The 24,315-nt window shown below is 41.3% G+C and overlaps 1 protein-coding gene across 1 annotated transcript in view; it reads right to left on the reverse strand.

The window, feature by feature from the left end:
- Nucleotides 1–24,315, reverse strand: part of nrxn2 (neurexin 2) — a 630,539-nt gene that overhangs the window by 406,728 nt on the left and 199,496 nt on the right. Inside the window, exon 5 of the mRNA XM_022752210.1 lies at nt 2,796–3,097. Coding sequence (XP_022607931.1) covers nt 2,796–3,097 — 302 coding nt within the window. The remainder of the gene's footprint in view (nt 1–2,795; nt 3,098–24,315) is intronic.

The raw sequence follows: 24,315 nt of genomic DNA on the forward strand, positions 1-24,315 counted from the left end.
GTTGGAATCAGGCGGCAACAGCAAAATTAATCGATCGTTGTCAAATTGACATTGTTTTCTTTCATCTTACATCATCGTCTATGGCGCATGTTCAAATACACAGCCTAAGCCTAGATAAGACTTGGTAGTATGAGACCATTCGTTCTATGGATCTTACAGACTCTTTACACAGCCTCCTCGTCCTTGTTCATGTCTTCATCCTCTTGCACCTCTACTGTTTATAGCCTACTCACAAAGCACTCTACACAGCGAGCCATGAGAACCAATAGTCCGCAAGAGGCGTCCGCAAGAGGCAATTTTTTGAACTGCCATTGTAATGTTTTAATGCATCGAGAAGATTCTGCTCAAGCTGTGGCCTGCAGATTTACTTGTGCTGTTCGATGTATAAGTCACTACTTTGTAGTCTTTTCTGTAAGTAAAATGCTACTCATGAATGCATTATCAGTATTACTCAGTACAGTAGGCTACTTCCTTTCCGAATGTTATCATGCGGTTCTCACGGTTCTCATGGTTCTTGGCAGGTTTGAGTGATTAACTGATCCCATAAGCCACTGCGTTGTTTTAGTGCATATGCAGTGGTATCTGCTCATGAAAAGCTGCACAAATTAATGATGGAAAAGTTCAATTCGATGCACAAGTACCGACATTCATGTCATTTTCTGTTGGTGGACTTATTTGTGACTGAACTGTATTTGTGCTACAAATAGGCTAGTTAATGTGTTAGTTAGTTAGGCTAGGAGTGTCTTGGTTACTCAGTACTCTCTTTCGCAGCGTAATGCTGCGACACAGACTGTAAAATCGACCAATCCCATAAGCCGCTGCGATGAGCGCGCCGTGGTTCTCACAGTCCTCAGCAGGTTTGAGTCGTCGACAGATCCCATTAGCCACTGCGTTGTTTTACGAGCAACAGCGCAGAGCTTACTTTGCCAATAAACAGTGCAGTGTACAAACTAACATTATCAAGCCATCAACTTAGTGATGTGACCTTAGACGGGCTATTAATTTGTAATGTCAACGTTATTTGTATAGCACATTTAAAAACAACAGGAGTTGTACGAAAGTGCTTGAGGCATACGATAGAGTTGGAGGCCTATGTGAACTTTATGCAAATCGCTGACTGAATCAATGTTAAGGCACTGCCTGGTATGCCACTCTCTCTCTTCCATCTCTTTTTTATTGTTAATGTCCGTATAGACAGATGGGCACAAGGATGGATGGACAGACAGACAGACACTGAGAGAGACACACAGGCAGGCAGATAATAATAGTGCTTCAGTCTAGCATGTGTATGCGCTTGTGTTACTCATTTGCCTAATGGTCATTATGATGCAGTTGGTGGTAGGTGGGTTGGCTCATGCTGTAAATCTTTAAAATCATGTTGGCTTCCCAAACTCATTAAGCTAGTCTCACTCTGCTGATCACACATAGTTCTGCAGCATAACATATTTGACCCCGACTGTGTGTGCGTGCGTGTGTGTGTGTGTCTGAGATGGTGCATCTGTGTGTGTGTGATCATTTGCCCTTATGAAAGCACGGCATATGCTAATAAAACATCAGTTCCACAAATCTTGGACTTTTTCCATGTCTTAGTTACCACAGTGAAATATATAATAATATTATTGCAATATGACAGAAATTGCAGAGTCTGGTTGGCATGGAAATTCCCCCCTATAATTTAACAGCACTTAGTCTACATTGAGAATCACTTTGCTCTCAGGTTTTCCTTTTTCTGCGTGGGGAGGAATTTCTTCAATATCTGAAAGTTACAAGAGTGATACTATTGCCGTTTTCTTCTTGGTTGTTCAAACTTTCAGGGGACGTTTTTGCAGAGACACACACAAAGAAGCTGATATACCATCTTTATGTTAATGCATTCACTTTAGGCTTTTTTGCATTCGTGGCTGCTTGCAATGGCCATTATTGGGTCTGACAAGACATTCATTCCAATTACAATTACCAAAAAAAAACGCGAAGAAGTAAGCACGGCAAGTGTAAGTGAAATTGATTGTATCTCACTGCTGGTATCTGCAACTGCCAATTGATGACCTGGTGCATTCAGGGAGTGGCGCGTGCACTTTGGTCCACGTAGTGCTTTGCTGTGCATGTGTATGGATGGAACATGCACGGACACACACATACACGTGGACATTCGGGTTGCAGGTGCTCTTTTGTTTTCCATTAGCTTCAATTAAAGATTTGTAAAGATGTGTTGGGTAATTTGTTCAGAAAGGGTTTAAGTGCATTGTCACCATTGATAAATTAAGGTGCATTCTATTTGTGTAGCCAAGTACATTATGTGCATATATACTGAGCAGAGCACTTTCTTCACTTGTTCATTAATAACAGCACGAAACAATGTCCCTGGTAACACCCAAATATACATAGTTGTCATTGATTCCCTTATAATGTATGTTAACTAAAATCTAGCTGGGATTAGTCTCATTGTCACTTGGGCTGTGATGCCATTTCACTTTTTGCTTTAGAATGGCCTTTGAACATGAAGGTGAGATGGATCTTTGGTTATTTTAGAAATAAATATGAGGCCAAGAAAGAGAGAAATAACTGTGCCAGCCTTCTGTTCAACTCCAGCCTGGAAAAAAGAGACTTGTTAGTTAATCTGGGAAGAAACCAACAAGAGAGGAGAAAAGGAAGGTGAGAGAAACACTCCCTGTGCGCTTCACGTGCAGAGAGAAAAGACATAAAGATGGAGAGTCAAACAAAACATTAGAGGGTGGGTGGCAATCAGAGGCACCACTCCGAATGTGGTGGCCCTGGTTCAGACGGGCAGTGTTTACCTGGCGCAGGTTGCGGGTGACGCGCACATCATGCCAGGCGTTGTCGTTGAACTTGCCGTTCACGGGCTCCACCAGGGCTTCGAAAGCCCCCGAGCCCAGGTTGATGACCAGCCAGACGGCGCCGCTCTTCAACGAAAGGTTTACGTAGTCGGCCGACTTCCCAGTGTGCAGCATGAGGCCGTTGCGTTGCAGCGTACGGAAAGAGAGCGTGATCTCGTCGGTGCTGCTCTGGATGGGCGTCAGCGACAGGTCGTAGCAGAAGAACTCGTTGCCCTTGAAGGTGGCCACTGACTCTTCCTTACCTGGAGAAGAGAGAAGGGAGAAAGAAAAAGGAACCGAAGTTAAAATTAGGTTGCTGCAACTTGTTCGCCTATATAATTAATTGAATAAAAGTATTCCTAATCATTGTAAGGAAAACATTTAAAGTCAAAAATGTGTTAAAACAGAAAGTTAAAACATCCAAATGAACAATAGAAAAAGTTGCAAATATCTACTTTAATGAGAAGGAAGGAGTGTTCAGTTATTCAGAATTCAGTTAGTTGATTTGCCTTTTTTTGTTGCTCCAAACAATTTTTTCATCATGGGGCTGAAATAATATTTGTAAATAGACAAACTAACTAAATTATGAACACATTAATTAAACATTTTAAAACAACCTTGGCTACAGAGTGAAGCATCTGCATTATGAACAGTATGTCTCAGGTAAAAGAAGATTACTTCCACCAGAGCAAAGCAAGCAGCTGGGTTAGAGTTAGATAGGAGGATGTCTTTGAATTTGTGGAAAATAGCACAGAACACAACAGGAGAAGCATGAATGCCAAGACAAGACAAAGTGGATTAAAGGAGCACCTTAAAAAAAAAAACAGAAAGGGAGGGAAAAGGTGTTGAAAACATTGCTAATGCCTGTCAGTCTGTCTGCAGCACATGGACACCTTCCACTGCAGTGAGCTTCATTCACACGCTAGCAGTCAAAACAGCCAGTTTGTACAATGGACACATGTCAAACAAGCAGCCTTACAGCAGCAGGGGAGGACACAGTGTGCATCTGTCAGGATCTGAACAAACAACCGCAGCTGTCACAATAGAAAGTAGCGCTGCAACAACATTCACAACAGTGACACCTCAATCAGCGTGTGGACGATGGAACCAGTGAGCATGGAAAATGATTAACATTTTTCTTGGTCTCCATACTATTCTCTGTGATTATGATCATATGCAGCATTATATTTACTCCTTATACTGTAATATTTTTATTCTTTGGAACATATCCTGTCTTTCCGAATGAACCACACTACTTTTGCTACAGTGATGACATCATTTCCCTGCAGGATCACGGCAAGGCAAGTTTATTTATATAGCACATTTCATACACAGAGGCAATTCAAAGTACTTTAAATAGAAATAGATAAAAAAAGAACACAGCATAGAATAATAAAAAAGATTAAGAAGTATAAAATGCAAAAAAAAAAAACCCAAATCAAAAGTCACAGTGCGTTTAAGAGTCAGAGTGCAATTTTTAGCAGCAATTAAAAACCGATGTTAACATAAAAGTCATTAGCCTTTTTTTAAAAAGTAGCCAGAGTTAGTGCAAATCTAATATCTTCCAGAAGTTTATTCCAGCAATGTGCAGCATAATAAGTGAATGCAGCTTCACTCTGTTTTGTTTGAATCCTAGGGACACTTAGCAGACTGGTGCCTGGTGACCTAAGAGGTTCATAGGGTTCATAGTGTGGAAGCAAGTCAGAGATGTACTCAGGCCCTAAAACCATCAAATGATTTATAGAAAAGTAACAACATTTTGAAGTCAATTGTTTGAGACACTGGTTGTCAGTGCAGAGATCTAAGAACTAGTGTAACGTGTTCATCTCTCTTGGTTTTTGTTAGAACTCCAGCAGCATTCTGAATGAGCTGTAGCTGCATTTGTGCTTTTGGGAAGGTCTGAGAAAGGACTGTTACAGTAGTCTAACATTCTGGAAATGAAAGCAAAAATACATTTTTCTAGATCTTGTTTTGACATGTATCATCTAATATTTGCTATATTTTTTGTAAAAGACTTGATGTTGGGGTTAAAATTGAAATCAGAGTCAATAATAACACCCAGATTTATGACTTTAGGCTTGAAAGAAAGAGAATGGAGATGTTCACCAACTTTCAGCCTTCCTTATTTAGCACTGAAGACAATTATCTCAGTTTTGTCTTTGTTTAGTTGGAGGAAATATTGGCATATCCACTCATTAATGCACAGACGCAGTGAGTCAATATGAGCATAGTCGCTTGTTGACAGTGCTGAGTGTTGTCCACATAGCTGAGGCAAGCAATAAGTGGGAGCATATAAAGGTTGAATAAGAAAGCTCCCAGAACTGAACCTTGATGTACTCCACATCATGCCAGATATGTAGTTGCCAATGGAAACTAAACAATTTGCAGTAGGTCTGTCGCCTGAGTAGCTGTAAACGTTTTTGTGAAGGTTCGTTGGAAGAACATTGAGCATGTTGATGGTTTAAAACTGGGTCATGTTTATCAAGTTACTTTTATGTAGAAGTAGTGGTGGTACATTTATTTAATGAGGAACTACTGAGTGCTTGTCTAATGTTTTGAGTTTTATCCCTAAAGAAAGAAGCAAACACATTGTCGTTATCAGTTGAAAGGAGTTCAGGGGCCAGTTGTCAATATTTCAATTCCAGATTATGTATGCAGCTGCATATGTGCATCATAGATTTTTGCCATTTACGCTTTTCTTTTTCATGGATTTTTACAGATGCATCATTTCTCCGTGGTGTCTTTTGCTTGACATCATTAACATTTACAATTTCTGAATTGAAATTATCTGGGAGATCATCAGCAGAGGTTGAGTTAAAAGTTGGTGACAGGCAGATAGCCTCCATAAACAGTGTACCAGTATTATCATTAATATAGTGTTATTTAACAGTTTCTGATCTAACATGAGTGTCAGGAGTGTTGTGAGTATCAGGAGGAGTTGTTGGGGTGGAGTCTGGCTGCGGCGGTGTGAGAGATCACCTGCATTTCACCTTGCAAGGCTGTTGCCCTGGGGCAGGGCTCACACCTTTTCCTGGGTTGCTGAGCTGGTGTTTGACCGTGTGGGGGATGGGGTGGCCATCTTTATCTTTAGGCTGTCCTTGCACCTCACCACATTTGGGTGGCAAATAGAGTAAAGTAGGTTCAAAGTGAATAATTCCATTCCAGATCTGTTACAATGAAATCCATTATCTCTGAAGAGGTACATGTGCTCCAGATAGAGGTTGAAATTGTCAATAAAAAAAATCACTTTATGTGAAGCACAAGCAATTGAGAGCCACATGTTCAGTCACAGTAGCCTGCTGAACTTGTTTACTCCCCATCCGACTGACGGCAGAGGGCACTAATGTAAACCTCAATATCTAGGGAGCTTAGCCTCTTTAGCAGTCCAGTAAAGACGCAATGGAAATACCTTGTGGCCTCTCAATGCACAATACTTTTGTTCACAGTCTGCTGACCAGACAGTAGTTTGTGGGGTTTTTTTTCTGTTGTGTCACAGACCACATAAGATCGCCCTCTTCACATGGTGATCTGGGCTCACACAGCAGTGGTTGAGCAGAGAAGGTCAGCCGGTACCAGAGTTCATTTCAGGGGAGTTGAGAAGAACTCTCCATCGCTACAGGTATCACTATTTTTGGTGGATGGATTAATTTTTTTCAGTTCTGCCTTATGCATGTTCCAAAAGGCATAATCGTTGCTGACAGCATGTTTCCCAGGTACACTGTTGATTGCAGTGGCAGCCTCAGAAATGTGCCTTTCATTAGTAGTATCCAGGGCTAGCATTAGTTTAGCATGCCTATCGGTTCATGCCAGTGTTTGGCTAACATTAGCCAATCATAATATCACCTACTCTTGGCACAATCTTTCACTCCTGCAACATCTACTCCAGTAAGCAGCTGATCATCTTCAGTTCTGTGGTAGTCTCAGAGCTAAGCATCCCTGCAGGATCAGTGCTAATGTTAGCTTAGCGTTTGAGCTCCATAAAAATGTTGGATGATTCACACAGTCTGTGAAGTGAAGTATTTTTGTTTCAAATACAGCGGTCTTCTGTAGATGTCCATGACAATCTTTTCACTGTGACATATTTGTGGTGATAAGGCGTCATTAAAGGGAAGCAAAAAGAAAGAGAGAAGCATGCAGGCAGCAGCAGCCTTCCTCAGGCAGACATCTTGAATTAGGAACAAGATATCTGCCTGCGAAACTCAGTTTCATCTTAATTTAAGTATCATGACAATAAGACGGCTGATCTCCAGACTGAATATTACAAATCCTAAGATATGTGGTAAAAATCAGCTAAAAAATAACTGACCTCGGGAAAAAGCAGAGATATACACAACACCATCATTAACATCAACATCTCTCAACTCCCAAATAACTCTTCCCCGCTCTGCAGTGATACAAATCAACTGGTTCCTCGACATGTACTATGATCTGAAGTGACACTCCACTTCCTGTGTTCGTTTGCCCCTACGCACCTCTGCCTCCCTGGGGAGGACAGATTAAAGAATCAGCCTCAGCTAATGAGGTTTAGGGCTGAAACATGAGGAAGAGGGGGCAAACTCGAACCGCCAAGAGCCAAGAGGCCCCTGTATGGGTGGATCAACAAATCTAGTTTATCCTGAAGTTCCATTACAGCAAAATCACTCCAAGACCTCGGTGCATTTCCCGGGGGGGGGGGGCTGGCCAGAGAGGGGGGTCCTTTGGCAGACAGATTGAGAGCCAAATCTTGTGAGCGAGAGAGTTCGGCACAGGAGCAATCTCTGGTGAGTGGAGATGGATAATAGTGTGTCCATATGATAGCTGTGCACTTTGTACTGAGAAATGACTGTGGTCCATTCAATGTGTGGTAGCTTACATGAGTTGATTGCACTATTTCATTAACATCCAGTTAAGGAATAACTGCAGCATGAAGAAGGAAAGAAGGCTGTTTGAAGTGATGTACTAACTGCTATACTTCTGGAGCGTAATATGGGTGCATGCACTCACATGAAAGAAAACATTTCATGTGTAAGAAAAAAAAAGAAAAAAAAGGAGGAAGTGAGGGACAAATGGCATCCAGACAGAGGCAGCTACTTAAAAGAGCATTTTGGGTAAAATCGAAATTTAGAGCAATCTCAACTGAAGTGTAAATTGTCATCGAAAAAAAAGGCATCAAAGGAGAGAGAAAGAGATGGAGGGGAAAAATGACACAGAGAAAAAAAGCAAATCCCCCAAGAGCAGCCTCCTGGCGGTGCCTGCCTTGCTGATGTTGGAAGAATAAAAGCGTGGCAAATGGACCACAGCAACCATTTTCAATTATGTATTAAGTTGGACCCCCTCCCACAGTATGAGCTGTTAACGGTAAGCAACAAACAGCTTGTGATTGCTTCTATGGGCTCAGCGAGATTGAGCCGGATGCAACGGGAGAGACACGAGCTGCAAATAAAAAACTTTCTTTTGTTTATGTGTGTTTAATGAACAGAAGGCTGAGAGGAGGAGATAAAGCTGGAGAGGATCAGGAAGTGAGAGGAGAGGACAGGGACTGACTGTTGCACCAGTCGGTCTGGTCACAATGGCAAAAAAAAAAAAAAAAATCCCTTTGATAAGTTATTTTTAAAATTTACACAATCGCACGATTTTTGTTCTTGACTTTAAAGGCAGAGGTAGGATAGAATAAAAATGCCAAACCAGTAATACATCTTTGTGTTATCCAAATATGTACACTAGAGTCTGGTTAAGTAATTCCCCATATCTCCTGTATGCTCCAGGAATCCTCTTTCACACTGCAGAGCACTGGGAAAGCCCTCCTCCCAGTTTCCCAGAAGAGAGAAGAAGATCACTTCCCCCGTTGCTTTCAAGACACACACAAAAAAAAAAACGAATACAAAGAATGACTCGTTTCTCCCCGTCTCTAGGACCACTTCAGCTCCTGTGAATATGTGCTTGTCACTATACATCTGCCTCTCCTTTTACATCTACTGTACATCTCCATCTCATCCTCTCATTCCCGTGGCACCGCTCTTATGATTACGTGCGCACACACGCTTGGAGTATACACTTTTTTTTTTTTTTTTTTCAGTCAGATCAAATCTCTCTCTCGTAAAAGCCCAAGAGCCGCACGCCGTAGCCAGAGGTAAGACAAGACAACCGAGCACACAGCAGAGACTGAAGTGCTGTCAAGGTCTCAATTAACCTCACACAAGGCCCCGGCTACATTAAAGAAATGACTCATTTGAAATTTAGCCACCCATAATGGTGTCTTTATTATTAATTAACTGTTGAGATCCTCTGGTGTTTGATTTCATTGCGCTGACTGAGCGGACCTTTAGTGCTGGGTATTTTTAGGGGTCAAAAATGATACTCCCTGCATGAATAAGCAGATGTAATGAGGAAAAGAGCCAGTGTTTCTCATCTGCCCACATGTATCCTCTGGCTCCAGTGGCCTTTCCTGGTGCTCACGCTTTCAGGCTGCTTCTTCTGGGCCTCCGATTCAAAAGTTCATTGGCTTCTAATATTTAACGATACAGTACAAACACGAAAAAGGTAAATGCACACTGAATAGTACTGAAAGACTTGTTGCCCATAAACAATACTTTTATTCTTTATCGCTTTTTCCGGCTGGAATAGATGCACCACTTTTCTGTCTTCTGAGGAATATATTTGAAATGATTGGCTAAATTGCTTTGAGTTGCGTTCTAGAAAACTCACATTATACCAGCCTTAATGCAGCCATTTTTTAATAACGTGGCAGGTTAGTGATTGCAAAATGTTAAGTGATACGTGTACTGCAAGTTTTTAAAGGCCATAGAACTTTTAGAAATTAATATTTCCCTCAAGAAAATGATTTCCGATACCCTGTAATACGATATCTGTAAATTTCTGTTTTGTAAATGTTTAAGAATATACACGTGACTGACTGGTTTGCAAACAGCAGAATACAGGTATGTAGCACAATGTTAACACCTACAGTGTTATGTAGTGTTAATTACAGTTCAAAGCATATGCATAGTTTAGTGGAATGCTTCTTCTAGTTTGTAAGTTGGCTGAAGGTTACTTGAATATTTGTATGTGTGATACAACTGTGCCATGGAGCCATCTGAAGTGAGGGAGATTTAGTCTGAATATTACGGTACTAGTATTTTTAAAGATTATTTTGAAGATTACTTATTAGGACGCTCAGAATGGCATAAGAAAAAGAAAAAAAATCTTGTCACTGGTCATTCTTTGCTGTGCTGACTTTATTTATCTTAGGCAGTGGTTCCCGACCTGTAGGCCGGGGGCCCAATGGTGGGCTGTGAAGGTATCACAAGTGTCGTTACAAATCATTTGCAAAACACTAAAAGATCACATCCATGGTAAAAAGTGGAGTATTAAAATAGATAGCTGGTTTGCAACAGGAAGAGTTAAAAGGACAGAGTCGAGAGACAGATGGTGAATCTACAAGTGATCTCCTCCCGTCAGACAAAAAACAAAAATTGAATTTCCTTCATGTTTGTCCTGCTTTCAGTTCAGTCCTGAATGTTCCATCATTATCATTAAAATAAAAAGTGCTCTGAGGCATCATTCGGCTTCTGTGTTGTTATGGAGTTGGATGTGGGTCACCAACATTTTTGAGATTCACAAGTGGTTCCGTGAGTTGGAAAAGCTCGGGAACTGCGGCAGTTTACTAAATTCTACTGAGTAAACGCAACAGTTCAGTTAAATCAGACTAACTTTAACTTAAGTTGCCAAAACTCAGAAAGAGCAAGTTCATTTTACTCATCTTTAAGTTGGTAAAACTTCATCAAATAAATAAAAAAAAAACAAAATTTTAAGTAAACTTAACAAGTAGATATAAAGTCAACACAAACGGAGATTAATAGTTATGTTCACTCAGCTTATTTAAGGCTTCGGTTTCCTGGATTATTTTCAGTAACATCAACTTGTCAGATTTTACAGTGTGAGGGTTTTCGCACCCATACATACATATGAACGTAAACCCCAAACCCCTGCCAGCTGTTGAAGTGCTACTCTCTCCCTGACATCTGATCTCTCTGGAAGTATCATTAAGGTCTCAACCCCGGAATGACAACAATATCGTACCACTTCATATTTTAAGCACTCCTTATCTAACTTAGAATTGACGTTTTCTTTCTGCCCTCAGCCTTTATGCTTTACACAAAAGGGATTCAATAACTCCAACCTCCACTGCGACCTAGGTCATACCACTCGCAATATACACAATTTGCAGTTTTGGTTTCAGGCAGCCTTGCTTCAGAGACCCCTGGCCTCCGCTGTTCTTGAGGGGGGCGCTTCATTTCTGTGAGCTACACAATGAGGGGGAGGACGGACGGCGGGAGAGGGGTTGAATTTCCAACTTGAGTGTAATCAATGCCATTGACTCGGACAATCACACACTCCACCCACTGGCACATTCTGTACCCATACAGTGACAGTCCTGCTGTAGCTCCGCTGTAGAGCCACAAGCAAGTATTAGCATTAGGACGTGTAAATACATATGCAAATCTGGCTTCCCTGCAACAATGAATCCTGAATCTATGCATATTTATAACAAATATCCCTACTCTGGAAAAAAAAAAATAAAACAAAAAAAAACATAGCATCATAAATGGTGATAAAATGTCATAAGAACATGAAAATAATCTGTGTTTCTCAGTGCTGCCCTGAAAGTGCCATTTTAGGCTCGTCTTTGGTGGATATTACAGTAATAAAAGTGCAGTGCAGCATGTGTTATTAAACTGATTCAGCTCAGACTCAGAGAGAGAGAGAGAGAGAGAGAGAGAGAACAGGTTTAATAAGATGAGCTGCATGACTAGCTCCATCCAAACTTGTGTGGTGCATTAGTCAACGCATAATGAACCTTAACATACTGCTTTTTGGCTGATTGGATTACATATTGGGAGTAATCAGGTAGTTTTAGGGGAATAGGAAAAAGGGAGAATGCGTCGAGACGACTGTATGTATCTGTGGACGCGCATGTGAAAACATCCAAAATCTAGATGGCCGCACGCTGGCAAATCCTCCTGTCACATCACATTACCTCGCTGTTCTTACACATACACACACACACACACACACGCACGCACGCACGCACGCACGCACGCACGCACGCACGCACGCACGCACGCACGCACGCACGCACGCACGCACGCACACACACATTCACATGTGCATATATAGTCACCCTCTATTAGCTACCGACGAGTGCCATCCACCCCGCAGAGATACTATCCGGCAGCTTTGGAGAAACGGTTCAACAGTGAGATGAGAGAGCAGTGGGAAATGTAAGGGGCATATGAAAGCTTTGATGCTGCTTCATGAATCAAACAGGCCTGCTGGGTCCACAGACAGAGGCTAGTGTCCTGCGCTAGCTCCAAGGCACAAGCAAAAGCCTGTGAACTGCTGTGAACATTTGTTTGCTTATTAAACGTTTGGCCAATGTTTAAGAACAGGCCACACGCACACACACACACACACACACACACACACACACACACAACACACACACACACACACACACACACACACACACACACACACACACACACACACACACACACCTGCAAAAGAAACAAAAACAAAACATCACATAAACACCACCATGGAGGGTTGTGTGTAGTAAAAACCAAGCAGTCACATATGAATACATCATCACTCCTAGGCATTGATAAAGAGTCTGGCACGCAACACGCAGTGGGGTTCAAAAATCTAAGACTACTTGTAAGTGGTGAACACAAACCCAACTGAGGTGGACTGATCGATTGATTAATTGCTCAGATCTTTGTGGCCCCTCCCTGCCTTATTTTACCCTCTTTATCTCCCTCACACATAAATCTGAACTGTCAGCTGTCCTTAAGAAAAACATATGTGGTTTTCTAAGCTCGGGGAAAAGCCAACCGATGATTCTCCCTGGCAAAGGCCAGACTCTCAAAGCCTGGTGTTTACAGTGCAGTGGATCATGGGACTTCGGCAGGGTCACTCCAGAAAAGCAAGCATAATAATTACTGCAATGAAACTAAAGATTGTCTAGAGTTTTAGCTGTAATTCTGTAATAATGTTGAAAAATGTTTTAAGCACCACCTTTGTAGAGAGTACTTATGTAACAGTTCTTTTCAGTTCAGTTTACTTTGTGCTGAACTTTGCTTAAATACATATATTCACAGTTTAGATCATTCAAATTGGACTGGGTTTTAATTGATCTTGATCCTGGATTTAACTGCTGTAGACCCAACAGAACCTGGTCTTCAGGTCAACTTACACCTGACTCTGACCTTTTAATAAAAAATACAAGCGTTTGCGTTGTTGTTGAAGTGCTGCTGCAGGCACAGGTGACATATTTTTATACACATTTTTAGGCTCATCACATGTTAAAAGACTCTGTAGTGGTTTACGAAACAAGGCAATGTATTTGACTGACCACCAGATGATGCCACGCTGAATTGCAGCAAATGCTTGTTTGATTTCTGCTTTTACCCTCTGTGCTCTGACCCCTGTTGCCCCAGCAACCATTGAAATGATCGGTCTGAACAAGGCGTCAGACTCAAACTCAGGTGCTTTGTTGCCCCTAACTTGAGCCTCCCATGCCCCCTTGTTGAGGTAAGACATTAGACAACCAAGTTAATGAAGTTATTTTTAGGGCATTTTTCGCCATCATTCCAATAGCGACAGTGAGAGAGGGAGGGAATGACATGCAGCAAAGAGCTGTGCGCCGAACTCGAACCTGAGCAGCTGCTGTCAGGACTAAGCCTTTTATGGTATGCGCTCTACCAGGTGAGCCACTGGGGGGCATGAAATGTATCATATCATTAGGTATGTAGTTATCGTACAAATGATCTGTTTTAATATATAACTCAACAATTCCCCATAATATGAGACTATTTTTCCCCCATGTCCAGCCCTGACCTGTGACCTCTCTATTTAGCTGTATTGGTAATTTGTGGATACGTCAATGGACCTCTGCCTCCAGTTTCTTGAGGAGCCATCGACAAGAGGCCGAAACAGAGGAACATTGCTCCCATCACCATCACTCCCCTTTTCTCTCCACAGCTGGTGATTACTGTATGTATCGATCCATGGACTGATTGCAATGCGGTAATGAAGGAGCTATAATTTGCTGTCTGCCCAGCTCATTTGCTGGAGGCCAAAGTTCTTTGTTCCATTGACACCCCCACCCAAACCCCTCCACCCACCCTTCCCCACATAGCTGCTTGTTATAGTGAATGTGCTATCACACCATTCACAGTCTTTCTTTTGTTCGGCCAAAAAAAAAAGCAGGAATGTCGATATCGAAGGAGCCTGTCTGCAGTGACACACTGTACGAGAGTGAGAGTCACTCTTCAGCCTTGCTGACAGAGTTTCGACTGATAGAGCCTCACGTTTTCCAGGAAAAGAAACAGGTGGAATAAGAGCTGCAGGATTCTGTGACAGTATTTGCATCATATGATGATAAGAATGTAGTGGTTTGTAGTGTGGTGGTAACTCTATGTCCAAAATATCCAAATCAGGCTCAAGATTAGTTTAACCAAAACTGAATCAAATCACATCTGAAAAAGAAACCCCTCAAAAAACACTGATGTATTCCCTCAAATAAGCTTTTTTTTGACATTGTACTGTATAATTTACCAGTACAATGTGCAAGTATCTGCCTCTCTAATCACCCACTTGACTTTATTAGTAAAATTCATGTCCACAAGGTGTCCACAGACTTTATTCTAACCCACGACTAAGTGAGCTAAGTGTGCTGGAGGAGGACATACATTTTAAGAGCCCTTGGCATAAAGACACTTGATTAGATTCTTTTTTTTTTTTTTTTTGCTCCTCCACCTTTAAATGTAGCTGCAGGTCACATTTTAAGAGCACACGGTTCGTTTTAATTTAATCCCTTATGCCATTGCTTTGATTGACAGTATTTGAAGGACGCGGCAGGAGTGTGCGGGAGGCAAAAGAAAGACAGAAAGAAAGAAAGTAAATCGTTCCATAGTGAGAGGGTAAGAAAAGAATCCAGCATGATTTGCATAGTAAATCTGTTCTTCAGTGATAGACCTGTAGTGTAAATTGGGTCACATAACCCTGACATAAACCTGAAATGAGGTGCGTCTGCAGTCAGGCTGTGTCAGCACTGTGTGGCAAGAAGCAAGGTGGCGGCGTTGATTTGACCCCGTTGACTCCCTCACTCCCTGTCACCTCCACCAGTTCATATCCAGCATTTCTTCATGTTCTTGAGGATAATCTTAGGTAGTAAAAGATAAGACTTCATTGGGGATAAAGCAGTTGCCTTTAATTGTCTGTTGCCTTGGAAACAATCCATTTTTGTAACCGCTATATCAGACACTGTGGCAGAAGCCTCGTGACTCCACTCCAACTCGTTCTCTCTCTCTTATTTGCACTTTTACTTCTTTTTTATCCTTATTTCGTTTTTTTCCCCTCTGTCATTTATTTTCTCTCCCACTGTGGGTGTCTGGGAGATGACTATTATCACAGCGGAGGGCTGTTCAGTCGATGGGTTCAACCGGGACACAAAGAAAATGTCAAATAAACTGACACTAACAATAGCCTCATGTGCTCCTGAGTGGCAGGCTTCTTAGCCAACGGATGGGGGTGGGGGAGTTGACTGTAAGACAGTCGACGTACATAATAAGCCCTATTAACTCGAGCCAGAACATGTCCTTCACTTGAGCAATGTGAGCTTATCCATTGTCAAGTTGCACTTACCGCCACACATCCTGTACATTGTATCATATTAGTTCCATAGTTAGTTATATGAGTCATATTTCTTGAACACCTTCTCCCTTCAATGCTGGGATGAAGATGATTGCAAACTGGCTCCACCTGCTATCAACTTAATTAAGTCATTTTTCTTAAAGGTCCATATTTTACACTTTTCCTGTATTTTATTTGAGGTGATGATCCATAAAAAAATATATTTGTGGTTTTAAGAACCAAAAAGCATCTCAATGTAGTTTTACATCTCCGCTCTCAGGCTTCTCTCTGGAGCTCTAGTAACAACAGGTCGGTGAGCCAATCAGAAGAGAGGAGGCTCTGAGCCTCTCTTCTGATTGGCTCACTGTTTTCTGAGTGATCGAATAATAATAATCACTCACGGAAACCAATCCCTGCAAAGTTGAATGGGTCCAGGTGGGCGAGGCTTGGGGAATGGCTGAGAGCGGTGACTGCTTTGATGTGACATCACAAAGTCATGACAGCTGGTTTTAAGGCTCAGAAGTTACAGAAGTCCTGAATACAGGCTGTGTGCATTTCTCTGTGGACTGAGCCCTTTGATACTTTCACAGTATTAATATAGAACCTAGACCTGCTTTATAATCAAAGAGACATGAAAATCAATTTATACAATATGGGACCTTTCAGCTTCCGCTGTCATCTGTGCGACTTGCATCACGTTGGTGTTTTTGGTTGTGTTGTGTTTTGCAACACGAGTTTTCAAATTGATGTAGATGTTTTCTGAATTTGCTTGTGTGTTGTCTATTTTCATGGGTTTTCGCAAGTTGCAGTGCATTGAGCTCTCAGGGTCACCATAGTTGTCTGTCAAGTTTTCTTTTTGTCCAGAGGCTCCAGTGATCATTGGTTGGACTTGTCTCATTAAATTTATATTGAACTGTGGTGACAATAACTCATAGAAGACACTAAACAATTTTCATATTTGCACAAAGGTTTATAAGTTAGTCTTGAAAGTTGTTTAAGTTGTATTATCATGTGAACTGATAAAACACACCTCAAATTTAATGAAATGCACAGTCTGGCACAGTTTGTCACAAATTGTCACTCTCAATAAAGCACAGAGAAAATGAAAGACAATGTGGTATTATTTTTGTACGTGTGCCTGATGTTGTTTTATGTGACTTCTTTTAATTGTATGAGAATCCTTGGCAAAGCGCCTGAAGAATTATCCACCCTAAACTGCTTTATTTAATATGTTAATGTCAAAGCCGGCAGTAGAGCGGAGTAGTGTAGTGGTTCAGCGTGTGCGTGCACACCCCTCATTACATTAAAGGCAATGTGTGCTGCAGCACTGAGTTGGCCCCTTCTTTGGAAAAAAAAAAAAAAAAATCATTGTAGACAAACAAAGAAAGCGTGATTTCTTCAGGGGCATGGTTAGTTATTGAAGATCTGTATATGACAAGGCACAGACAAGACAAGGGAAGCATCCTGTTTTTACTCCCCGCCAGTGATGCCTTTGACACTCTGACACCGCAGAGATGAGGGTTCATTTCCAATTAGTGATGCCTCTGATATGGAACAGCAACAGACACAGTCGCCTATATGGGAAGCAGGTGAGTTTCTACATTTTGTCGCTGCACTTGGAACTCTTACAGATTAGACTGGGTGTTTGTGGAGAGGTGGAACTCAAGAGCTGGTAGCGTGGATCTTCCATGTGTTATGCCCACACTGTGATGTTCATCACTCGCAGGTGAAAAGAAGACGTTGGCCAGTGACCTGTGTTGTGTCTTAAAGTGGATACTTCACTCAGCACACTCACATGTAGTACAGTGTGTACTACACTGTTGTAGTGTATGAATTTCGACAGGGAATGTTTGTCCCAAATCAAAAACGATGTGCACTCGCTGAAAGTGACGATCACTACATGCGACCTCTATTATCGCCCGCCTGCTGCCTGTTTTGCTCGCTTGGCTTGAAAATGAACTTTTTATTTTCCTGTGTTTGCCTCCTTTGTCATGTGACATGGAGACGAGACTGGCACGTCAACGTCTACATGTCTTCCCTTCTCGGTCACCGTTTGAAAATACGTCAGTGGTCCCTATCCTTCCGCTAAGCAGCCAAGATGGCGACTGTTGAGGGCGAGTGGCCACGTTCGATTTTTTGACCACTGGGTGCACCATCCCTGTACTTGTAGTGCACTGCATGTTGCTGTACTTGTCAATATGAGAGCACTTCTGCACTCAAAACATGAAGTGTATGTAAGTACACGAATTGAGACACAGCACAGGTGTCAAGGTGGTTATATGTGACTGCAGCCTTCCCAACATTAGCACTAACAGTAACAGGGACTATAGCACGATGAATAAAACCAAACTGGGTTGAAATGGAAATGACTGACAGTTTGGGAGGACACACACACACATACACACACACACTTACACACAAAAAAACCCACTCACAAACAAAAGGTAACAACAACCTTAGTTTAGGTCAAATTTGAGTAAATGCCAATGTTGAGAGAGGTGATACGTAACCCAGTATGTTGAACCACTAATAAGGCATTCAGCTAGCTGAGGACCAGTTTTAATGAGAGAAACTTGTTGCTAAAGGCATTTGACCTCTTGAACCTGGTGTTGAAAAAACACTGTAACTGCCCACAACGGATCTGGAAAGCATGGCTCTTTGCAGACAGACACTTCGGTATGAGGCAAGGGAAGGGGGTATTTGGTATTATGTATCTGACAACTTTTAAACTATTAAACAAATAAGGGTGACAAGTCAAAACTGCACTGTAACAAGTACTCGGGGCATTTGGCAAACCTTTGGGCACCAGCAACTTGTACCCCTTTGTTACACCAGTGGAATCCTAATGAAGCCCATACCTAAACAACTAAATGTTGGAATGACTCAGTGAGTGTAGGTGGAAATAAAATATACAATGCACAGACTTGGCCAGGCACCTTACTTTAAAAAAAAAACAAAAAAAACAACAACAACAAAAAAAAAACTTTCATATCTAATCAATACTTGTAACTGGAGCAACTAATATAACACAATGATCAACTTAGAGGGTTCACCGACTGGACAACAGAGTGCGAATGAAAGTTCAAATGAGATTTAATCTGCAGTTGTATTGGAAACCCTTTAGCTAAACGCTAACTTTTACCTCTGGAGGGTCGTCAATGATGAATGTAGCAACATGAATCAGCCCATATGATGTGGAGTGAGAAAGAAGCAATGCACCGGGCAGATAACTGCCCCCCAATATCAGATTAAAGAAGAGTAAATAGTATTGTTGCTTCTGTCTGGTCAAAAGTCCCAAGTTCCTCCAAGGTCAAATTATAAGTATCAGTTTCAAATATTGATAAATAAGTCTATTACTGTCATGATCAGTTATTTCTAAAAGGCTTTTAAGGAGGAAAAGGAACTCATTTGTCTCCTTTGGCAAATATACAGTCATCATGGAACCTAGCAGCAATTTCACAACAGCTACTTGGAGGGAAGTGTCTACTTCGATTGATGTAGACATGATTAAGCAGTAAATAAATGGTAATAAATGTCATTGGCAGTTTCATACATAATAATGTGAGCCGGTGGAATGTCAAAAGATCCATGAAGGTTTCACCGGCTCTGTCTGTCTCTTTACCAGCCCTCTCTGTGTGAGAGTGCCTGCACTTACTGACATACTGTATGTAAGCAACCTAAACCACTACTGTACAGGCCAAATCCATTTCCTTCCAGAACCAAACAAATTCAACTGATGTATTAAAGGCAGGCGTATAAAAACACTGAAATAGTGATTACAGAAACATATTCAGAGGTTTGCATTAAGTTGTTTTGGATTTTTACCAATTTAGTACTGACTCACAATTACGCTGGCTGTCATTTGTCACACACAGAAAATAGTTTTTCAGCTTCATAGATGAAAGTACACATTTGTGTATTTTATTTTACAGGCTTGCAGGTCATACTGGAACACCCTGCATCTTTCAAAGCAAACGGCTTGTAGCTTAATTTTGGGTTGGAAGGAAAAGGGAAACACAATATGTATTAGTAATTAGTCACAAACAAATAAAAAATAAAAAAAATGTTTTTTTTTTTTCCTGCTCATAAAAGATTCTGCTCACTTCATCTGTGCAGGAAGTTTAAGATAATCTCTGCACATGTAAGAAGAGCATGGTGACTAATGATTGAGACCATGCCCGAAAGGGTTGGACAGGAGGATGCTTTTGGACAGAATAACTACTTAACTACTTGAAACAGCTCCAAACCAAAATCCACTCCAAAAATAATGACATGCATTACTAGAAGTGTCTTAGACAAAATACTACTGTAACACGTTGATTGCTCTTTATTCCATGTTTAACATGAATACAACCATAAAACTGAAAATAACAACAGGAAATGACTTGGTACAATGGATAGTCTGTAATACATCAATAACTCACCCACTAAGAGAGACGGAATACACAGCTGCTGCTTCTGAATTATTGAGTTTGAGTGTGTATGTGGTGGGAAGACCCGTGCAGCAGTTTGATCTCCTCACCTCCACTGACCCTACATGGAGTTCTTCCTTACAGATGTAAGCCAGTAATATATAGAGCCACAGCATTATGACAAGTAAGTTATAATTTTGGCAGCTGCTGTAACATCAAATTTTTCAGAACCCTTTCCTGCACCCTTTGTGTTTTCTGTATCAGTATCTTCTCGCCTGCTCCTGTCTGACTTGACCAGGATTCCCATTCTTGAGACGTCAAGTCAAAGTAAGAGTATGCCGGACTGTGAGGGCCCCCTCAGGTAAGCCCCTACTCCAGACTACTGTTGTCTGCAAACACGCAGCTCTTTCAGCTCGGTCTGCAGCAAGGCTCAATAGTATTAAGTTATTACCACCGTGATCACTCTGAAATGTTACAGGAGAAGTGGGATTTCTCCCGATCCTGAGGTTTAACATTTTGCTCCTGGTTCTTCCCCAGCTGTATTTTGAGTTACATGACTTCATCCTACTGCACTAGCTGACCGGCTTCCCTTCCGAAAAGACACACACAAGCTAGTGAGGGATTGCTCAGTTTCCCTTAAATAAAAACTTCTCTTGAGCTTGTAGCCAGAGAATACCACTATTATATACAAACAGGTGAAACCCTTTAGGCTGAGCGTACGCACAATAATGTAAAATAATATTTGTATATCTCAGTCAGCAGGTTAATGGATTCAAATAGAACATTTAACCAGAGGTCATGTTTTCATTTGTACTGCTGCTAAGGATTAATATTTCACACTCATGTAGCTTTAATGATGTATAGTCTGATGTCATCCAACACCCATACACTCGCATCGGCGCTCGTGCACACATAAACGTACACAACACGCACGGCTCTTCTTAATCAACAAATGAATTGTGTAGTTAGTTGACGCTACAGTGGCTATTGACAGTGAACTAGCAGTACGGGTGATGGGCTGTTTGTCTAATAACCAAGGCTGCATTTCAATTTCACAACTCACTGAACAGCCTGCTTAGCCACACAAGACTGATATGACACCGGGCTTAGCAAGAGGCTCTATTTGTGCGCCGCTGTGCTGCTGCTGAGGATGATAATGGCAAAAAGTCACACATTAACCTCATGGTTTACAGTGATGACTTCAGCTGTTTGAGGCCAACCTTGAAACAGGTTGAACGTGGGGAGACTTTTTGTCAAGACGAACACACTCTCATAGTCACACACAGAAATAAACCAAAAAAAAAAAAGAAACATCTACCCCCTGCTTGGTCCCACGAGGGCCCCATTATATTACTGGAGCTTGAAAGTGACTTTCCTTTTATACTCCTCCCTTTAGGCTTAGCCTGTGTGATACATGCAGACAGCACTCTATGTCTGGTCTAATTAAAGACTTTAATTCACTGGCTCCCTCTGCCCCTGCCTCTCCATCGCTTCCCGTTCGTCTTCTGTGTCTTAGTGAGTTTGTTTTTCAGTCTCACACAGTGATTTTTTTTTTTTTTGCTGCAGCCTTCAACTCTTGCCTTTTGTCGCTTCTCACAAAAAAACAAAAAAAAACAACAAAAATAAAAAACAAAGTCTGTGAGCAAATACTGCAGATGTGGCATCACTGGGAATTTTGGTTCAGAAAAAACAAAAAACAAACTGAACCTACAATGCGAGCAAATACCCATAGCATGCAACATTCACATAGTCGTGTTCCCTCCAAAAAATATTTGGCTTGGGTTTTACATGTGCGTAACTGCTGTGGAGAATTGTGCCTGTGGAAGAGCTGGAATGTGAATCTGTAACACCTCACCATTTTCTCCTCACATAGGATGTTTACTGATCTGTTCTTCAGGTGTCCACTGATTCTTTTTTGATCACTTTTTATTTTCATTGTTTATTATTACCCTCTTAAATTATTTGGAAAGAACCCTGTGTAATATACAAATATTAAAAGAAAGACAAAAAAAAAAACATTTAACTCATAGTATATACGAAAAACAGTGGTACTTTGCATGTCTCAGCATCCTCGTTCTCTGCATCACTGCAGCCTGCTCCCTCCTCCTGTTCTCTCCGGCCCCTCCCTTCCTTCTTCCCACTGGTCATCATTTGCTTTGGATTTAAGGACACACACATCCTCTAAAGGCAGTAAGTTAATTAGACATTGGGCCCTATCTGTCCCACTCATTCCCCGTCTCTCCCTGACTATCTGAGGGCTTAGAAGAGTATTGCTGCCTCAATGAAACCATACGCACACACACACACACACACACACACACCCACAGACAGACATACACACACACACACACACGCACACACGCACAGGTACTTCCTCTGCGCATTGGCGTGGGCAGCCGTTCAGTGAGTGTACGAGGGCGTTTCATTGTGTGTGTGCTGCAGTGCGTATGTGTTTCCTGAGGCCTGTGGGTATTTAAAGAGATTGTTGAGTTTGTTTGTTTTTTTTTTCTAAGTGTGCAATTCACAAACACAACTTCGCCTTGCACTGAGAACTACGCTGCACATTCTGCCTCTTCCCTTTATACGACGGCAGCCTCGTCACAACCTTGTCAAATGTAGGAGACGTGACTCCACTGTGACTCCTGTGTCAATGTCACAACTCTTTACGCTGCAGACATCTGAAGAGTTCCCCGAGGCGCAGCTAGCTAACCTTGAATGAAGAACTAAGAAGATAAGGTTCGTTTGACACCTTAGGGTGTATTGTGACAACTCCACCCATTGTTTACAGTGAGGAGAAAGTGACAGTCTATTATTGCTTGCAATATGTAAAAGTTATATTTATAGTAAAAAACAGAAGTAAGTTCACAGTAACCACTTCATTCAAAGTAACTACTGTGTTTTAGTGCTTTAAAGTTAGCAAGTTAAAGGTCCCATATTGTATAAAGGTAGATTACCATGTGTTTTATTGATTATAAAGCAGGTCTAGGTTCTATATTAATACTGTGAAAGTATCAAAGCGCTCAGTCCACAGAGAAATGCACTCAGACACTGGGCCTTAAAACCAGCCGTCAGGACTTCTGTAATTTTGTGATGTCACAATTATACAGTCACCGCCCTCAGCCATGCTCCCAGCACAACCCACCTGGACACACTGTCCAAGCAAACACCTTAACGTTTTAGTCTGAATTTGAACGTCGGTTCATATCAGCGCTGACTGACCATCGCCATTTGAATTTACCAGTAAGTTTTACCAAGCTACAATAGCTGGCTAGAGTCTGATACCTGTGGTTGGCCTGGCCATGCGTCACTCAGAAAACAGTCAGCCAATCAGAAGAGAGTGCCACAGACTGACACAAAATGCCCTGTTCTTGCTAGAACTACAGAGAAAAGCATGAGAGAGGAGATGTAAAAAATATTCAGATGGTGAGAGACGATACAAAAATATGTCTTCTTCTTATGGAAAGCTATATATACTGTATATATATATATTTATATATATATATATATTTTTTTTTACAGGAATTTATCACAGAAAAGCATTGCTGTTGGTCACATTACATTACCAGAATGGATTTACTGGGTTTTTTTGGCCACAGATAAAACAGGCATTATTCCCTGCAACAGCTCAGATAAGAAAAAAAAGGTACATGCAGCCAAGCCAAGACTGGAAGTAACAAATTATAATTATCTTGTTACTGTAATTAAGTAGGTTTTATAGAGCTTCATTTATTTATTTTATTTTTTTATGGAGCTTGCAATTACATTTTATTATTATATTGTGGTGTTATACTTAGCTAAAATTTTAATTACATGTGTTTTACACTTGGTTCTAATTTACTAATTTAGTGATGAATGAGGAAAACAAGCTAAAGAAAGAAATCAGTGGATAGCAGTTATTAGCTGATGTTTGGAGACATTTGGAGTTGAGGAAATACAGTGTTTTCAGGTGTGTGATTAAATTAAGAAAACGGCCTCTGTCATACTACCTCGTTGTTGATGCTTTAATTATACACTAGCTTTTGTACAATTTTCCTTAGTTACTCTGTCACATTACATGCAAATGATCACATATATTGATATTATGGTTAAATTGACTTGAACTTCCCATGTTTGGTTACAGATGCTCTTTTGCCATTCATGCACAATGTGTGCACCACATACTGTTGGTTTTAGTGACATAAAGCAAATCTGGTTTCAATAGAGAGACAAAGCTGAATATAAAATCACTAGCAATGGAAAATCCAACAAGTGTGACTGCACCCTGACACAGAGACCAGGCTGGCAGTGTTTTCTAGAGACCTCCCACTCAGAGTAGTTAGCATCTGCTGGTCCACAGTATGCTAACACGCTAGTCTTTTCCCTTGGAGAATGAACCAAAGGGGATTTCTACTGCG

The sequence above is a fragment of the Seriola dumerili genome, unplaced genomic scaffold (assembly GCF_002260705.1).
Source record: "Seriola dumerili isolate Sdu_G_001 unplaced genomic scaffold, Sdu_1.0 BDQW01000167.1, whole genome shotgun sequence".
Classification (NCBI taxonomy): Eukaryota; Metazoa; Chordata; class Actinopteri; order Carangiformes; family Carangidae; genus Seriola; species Seriola dumerili.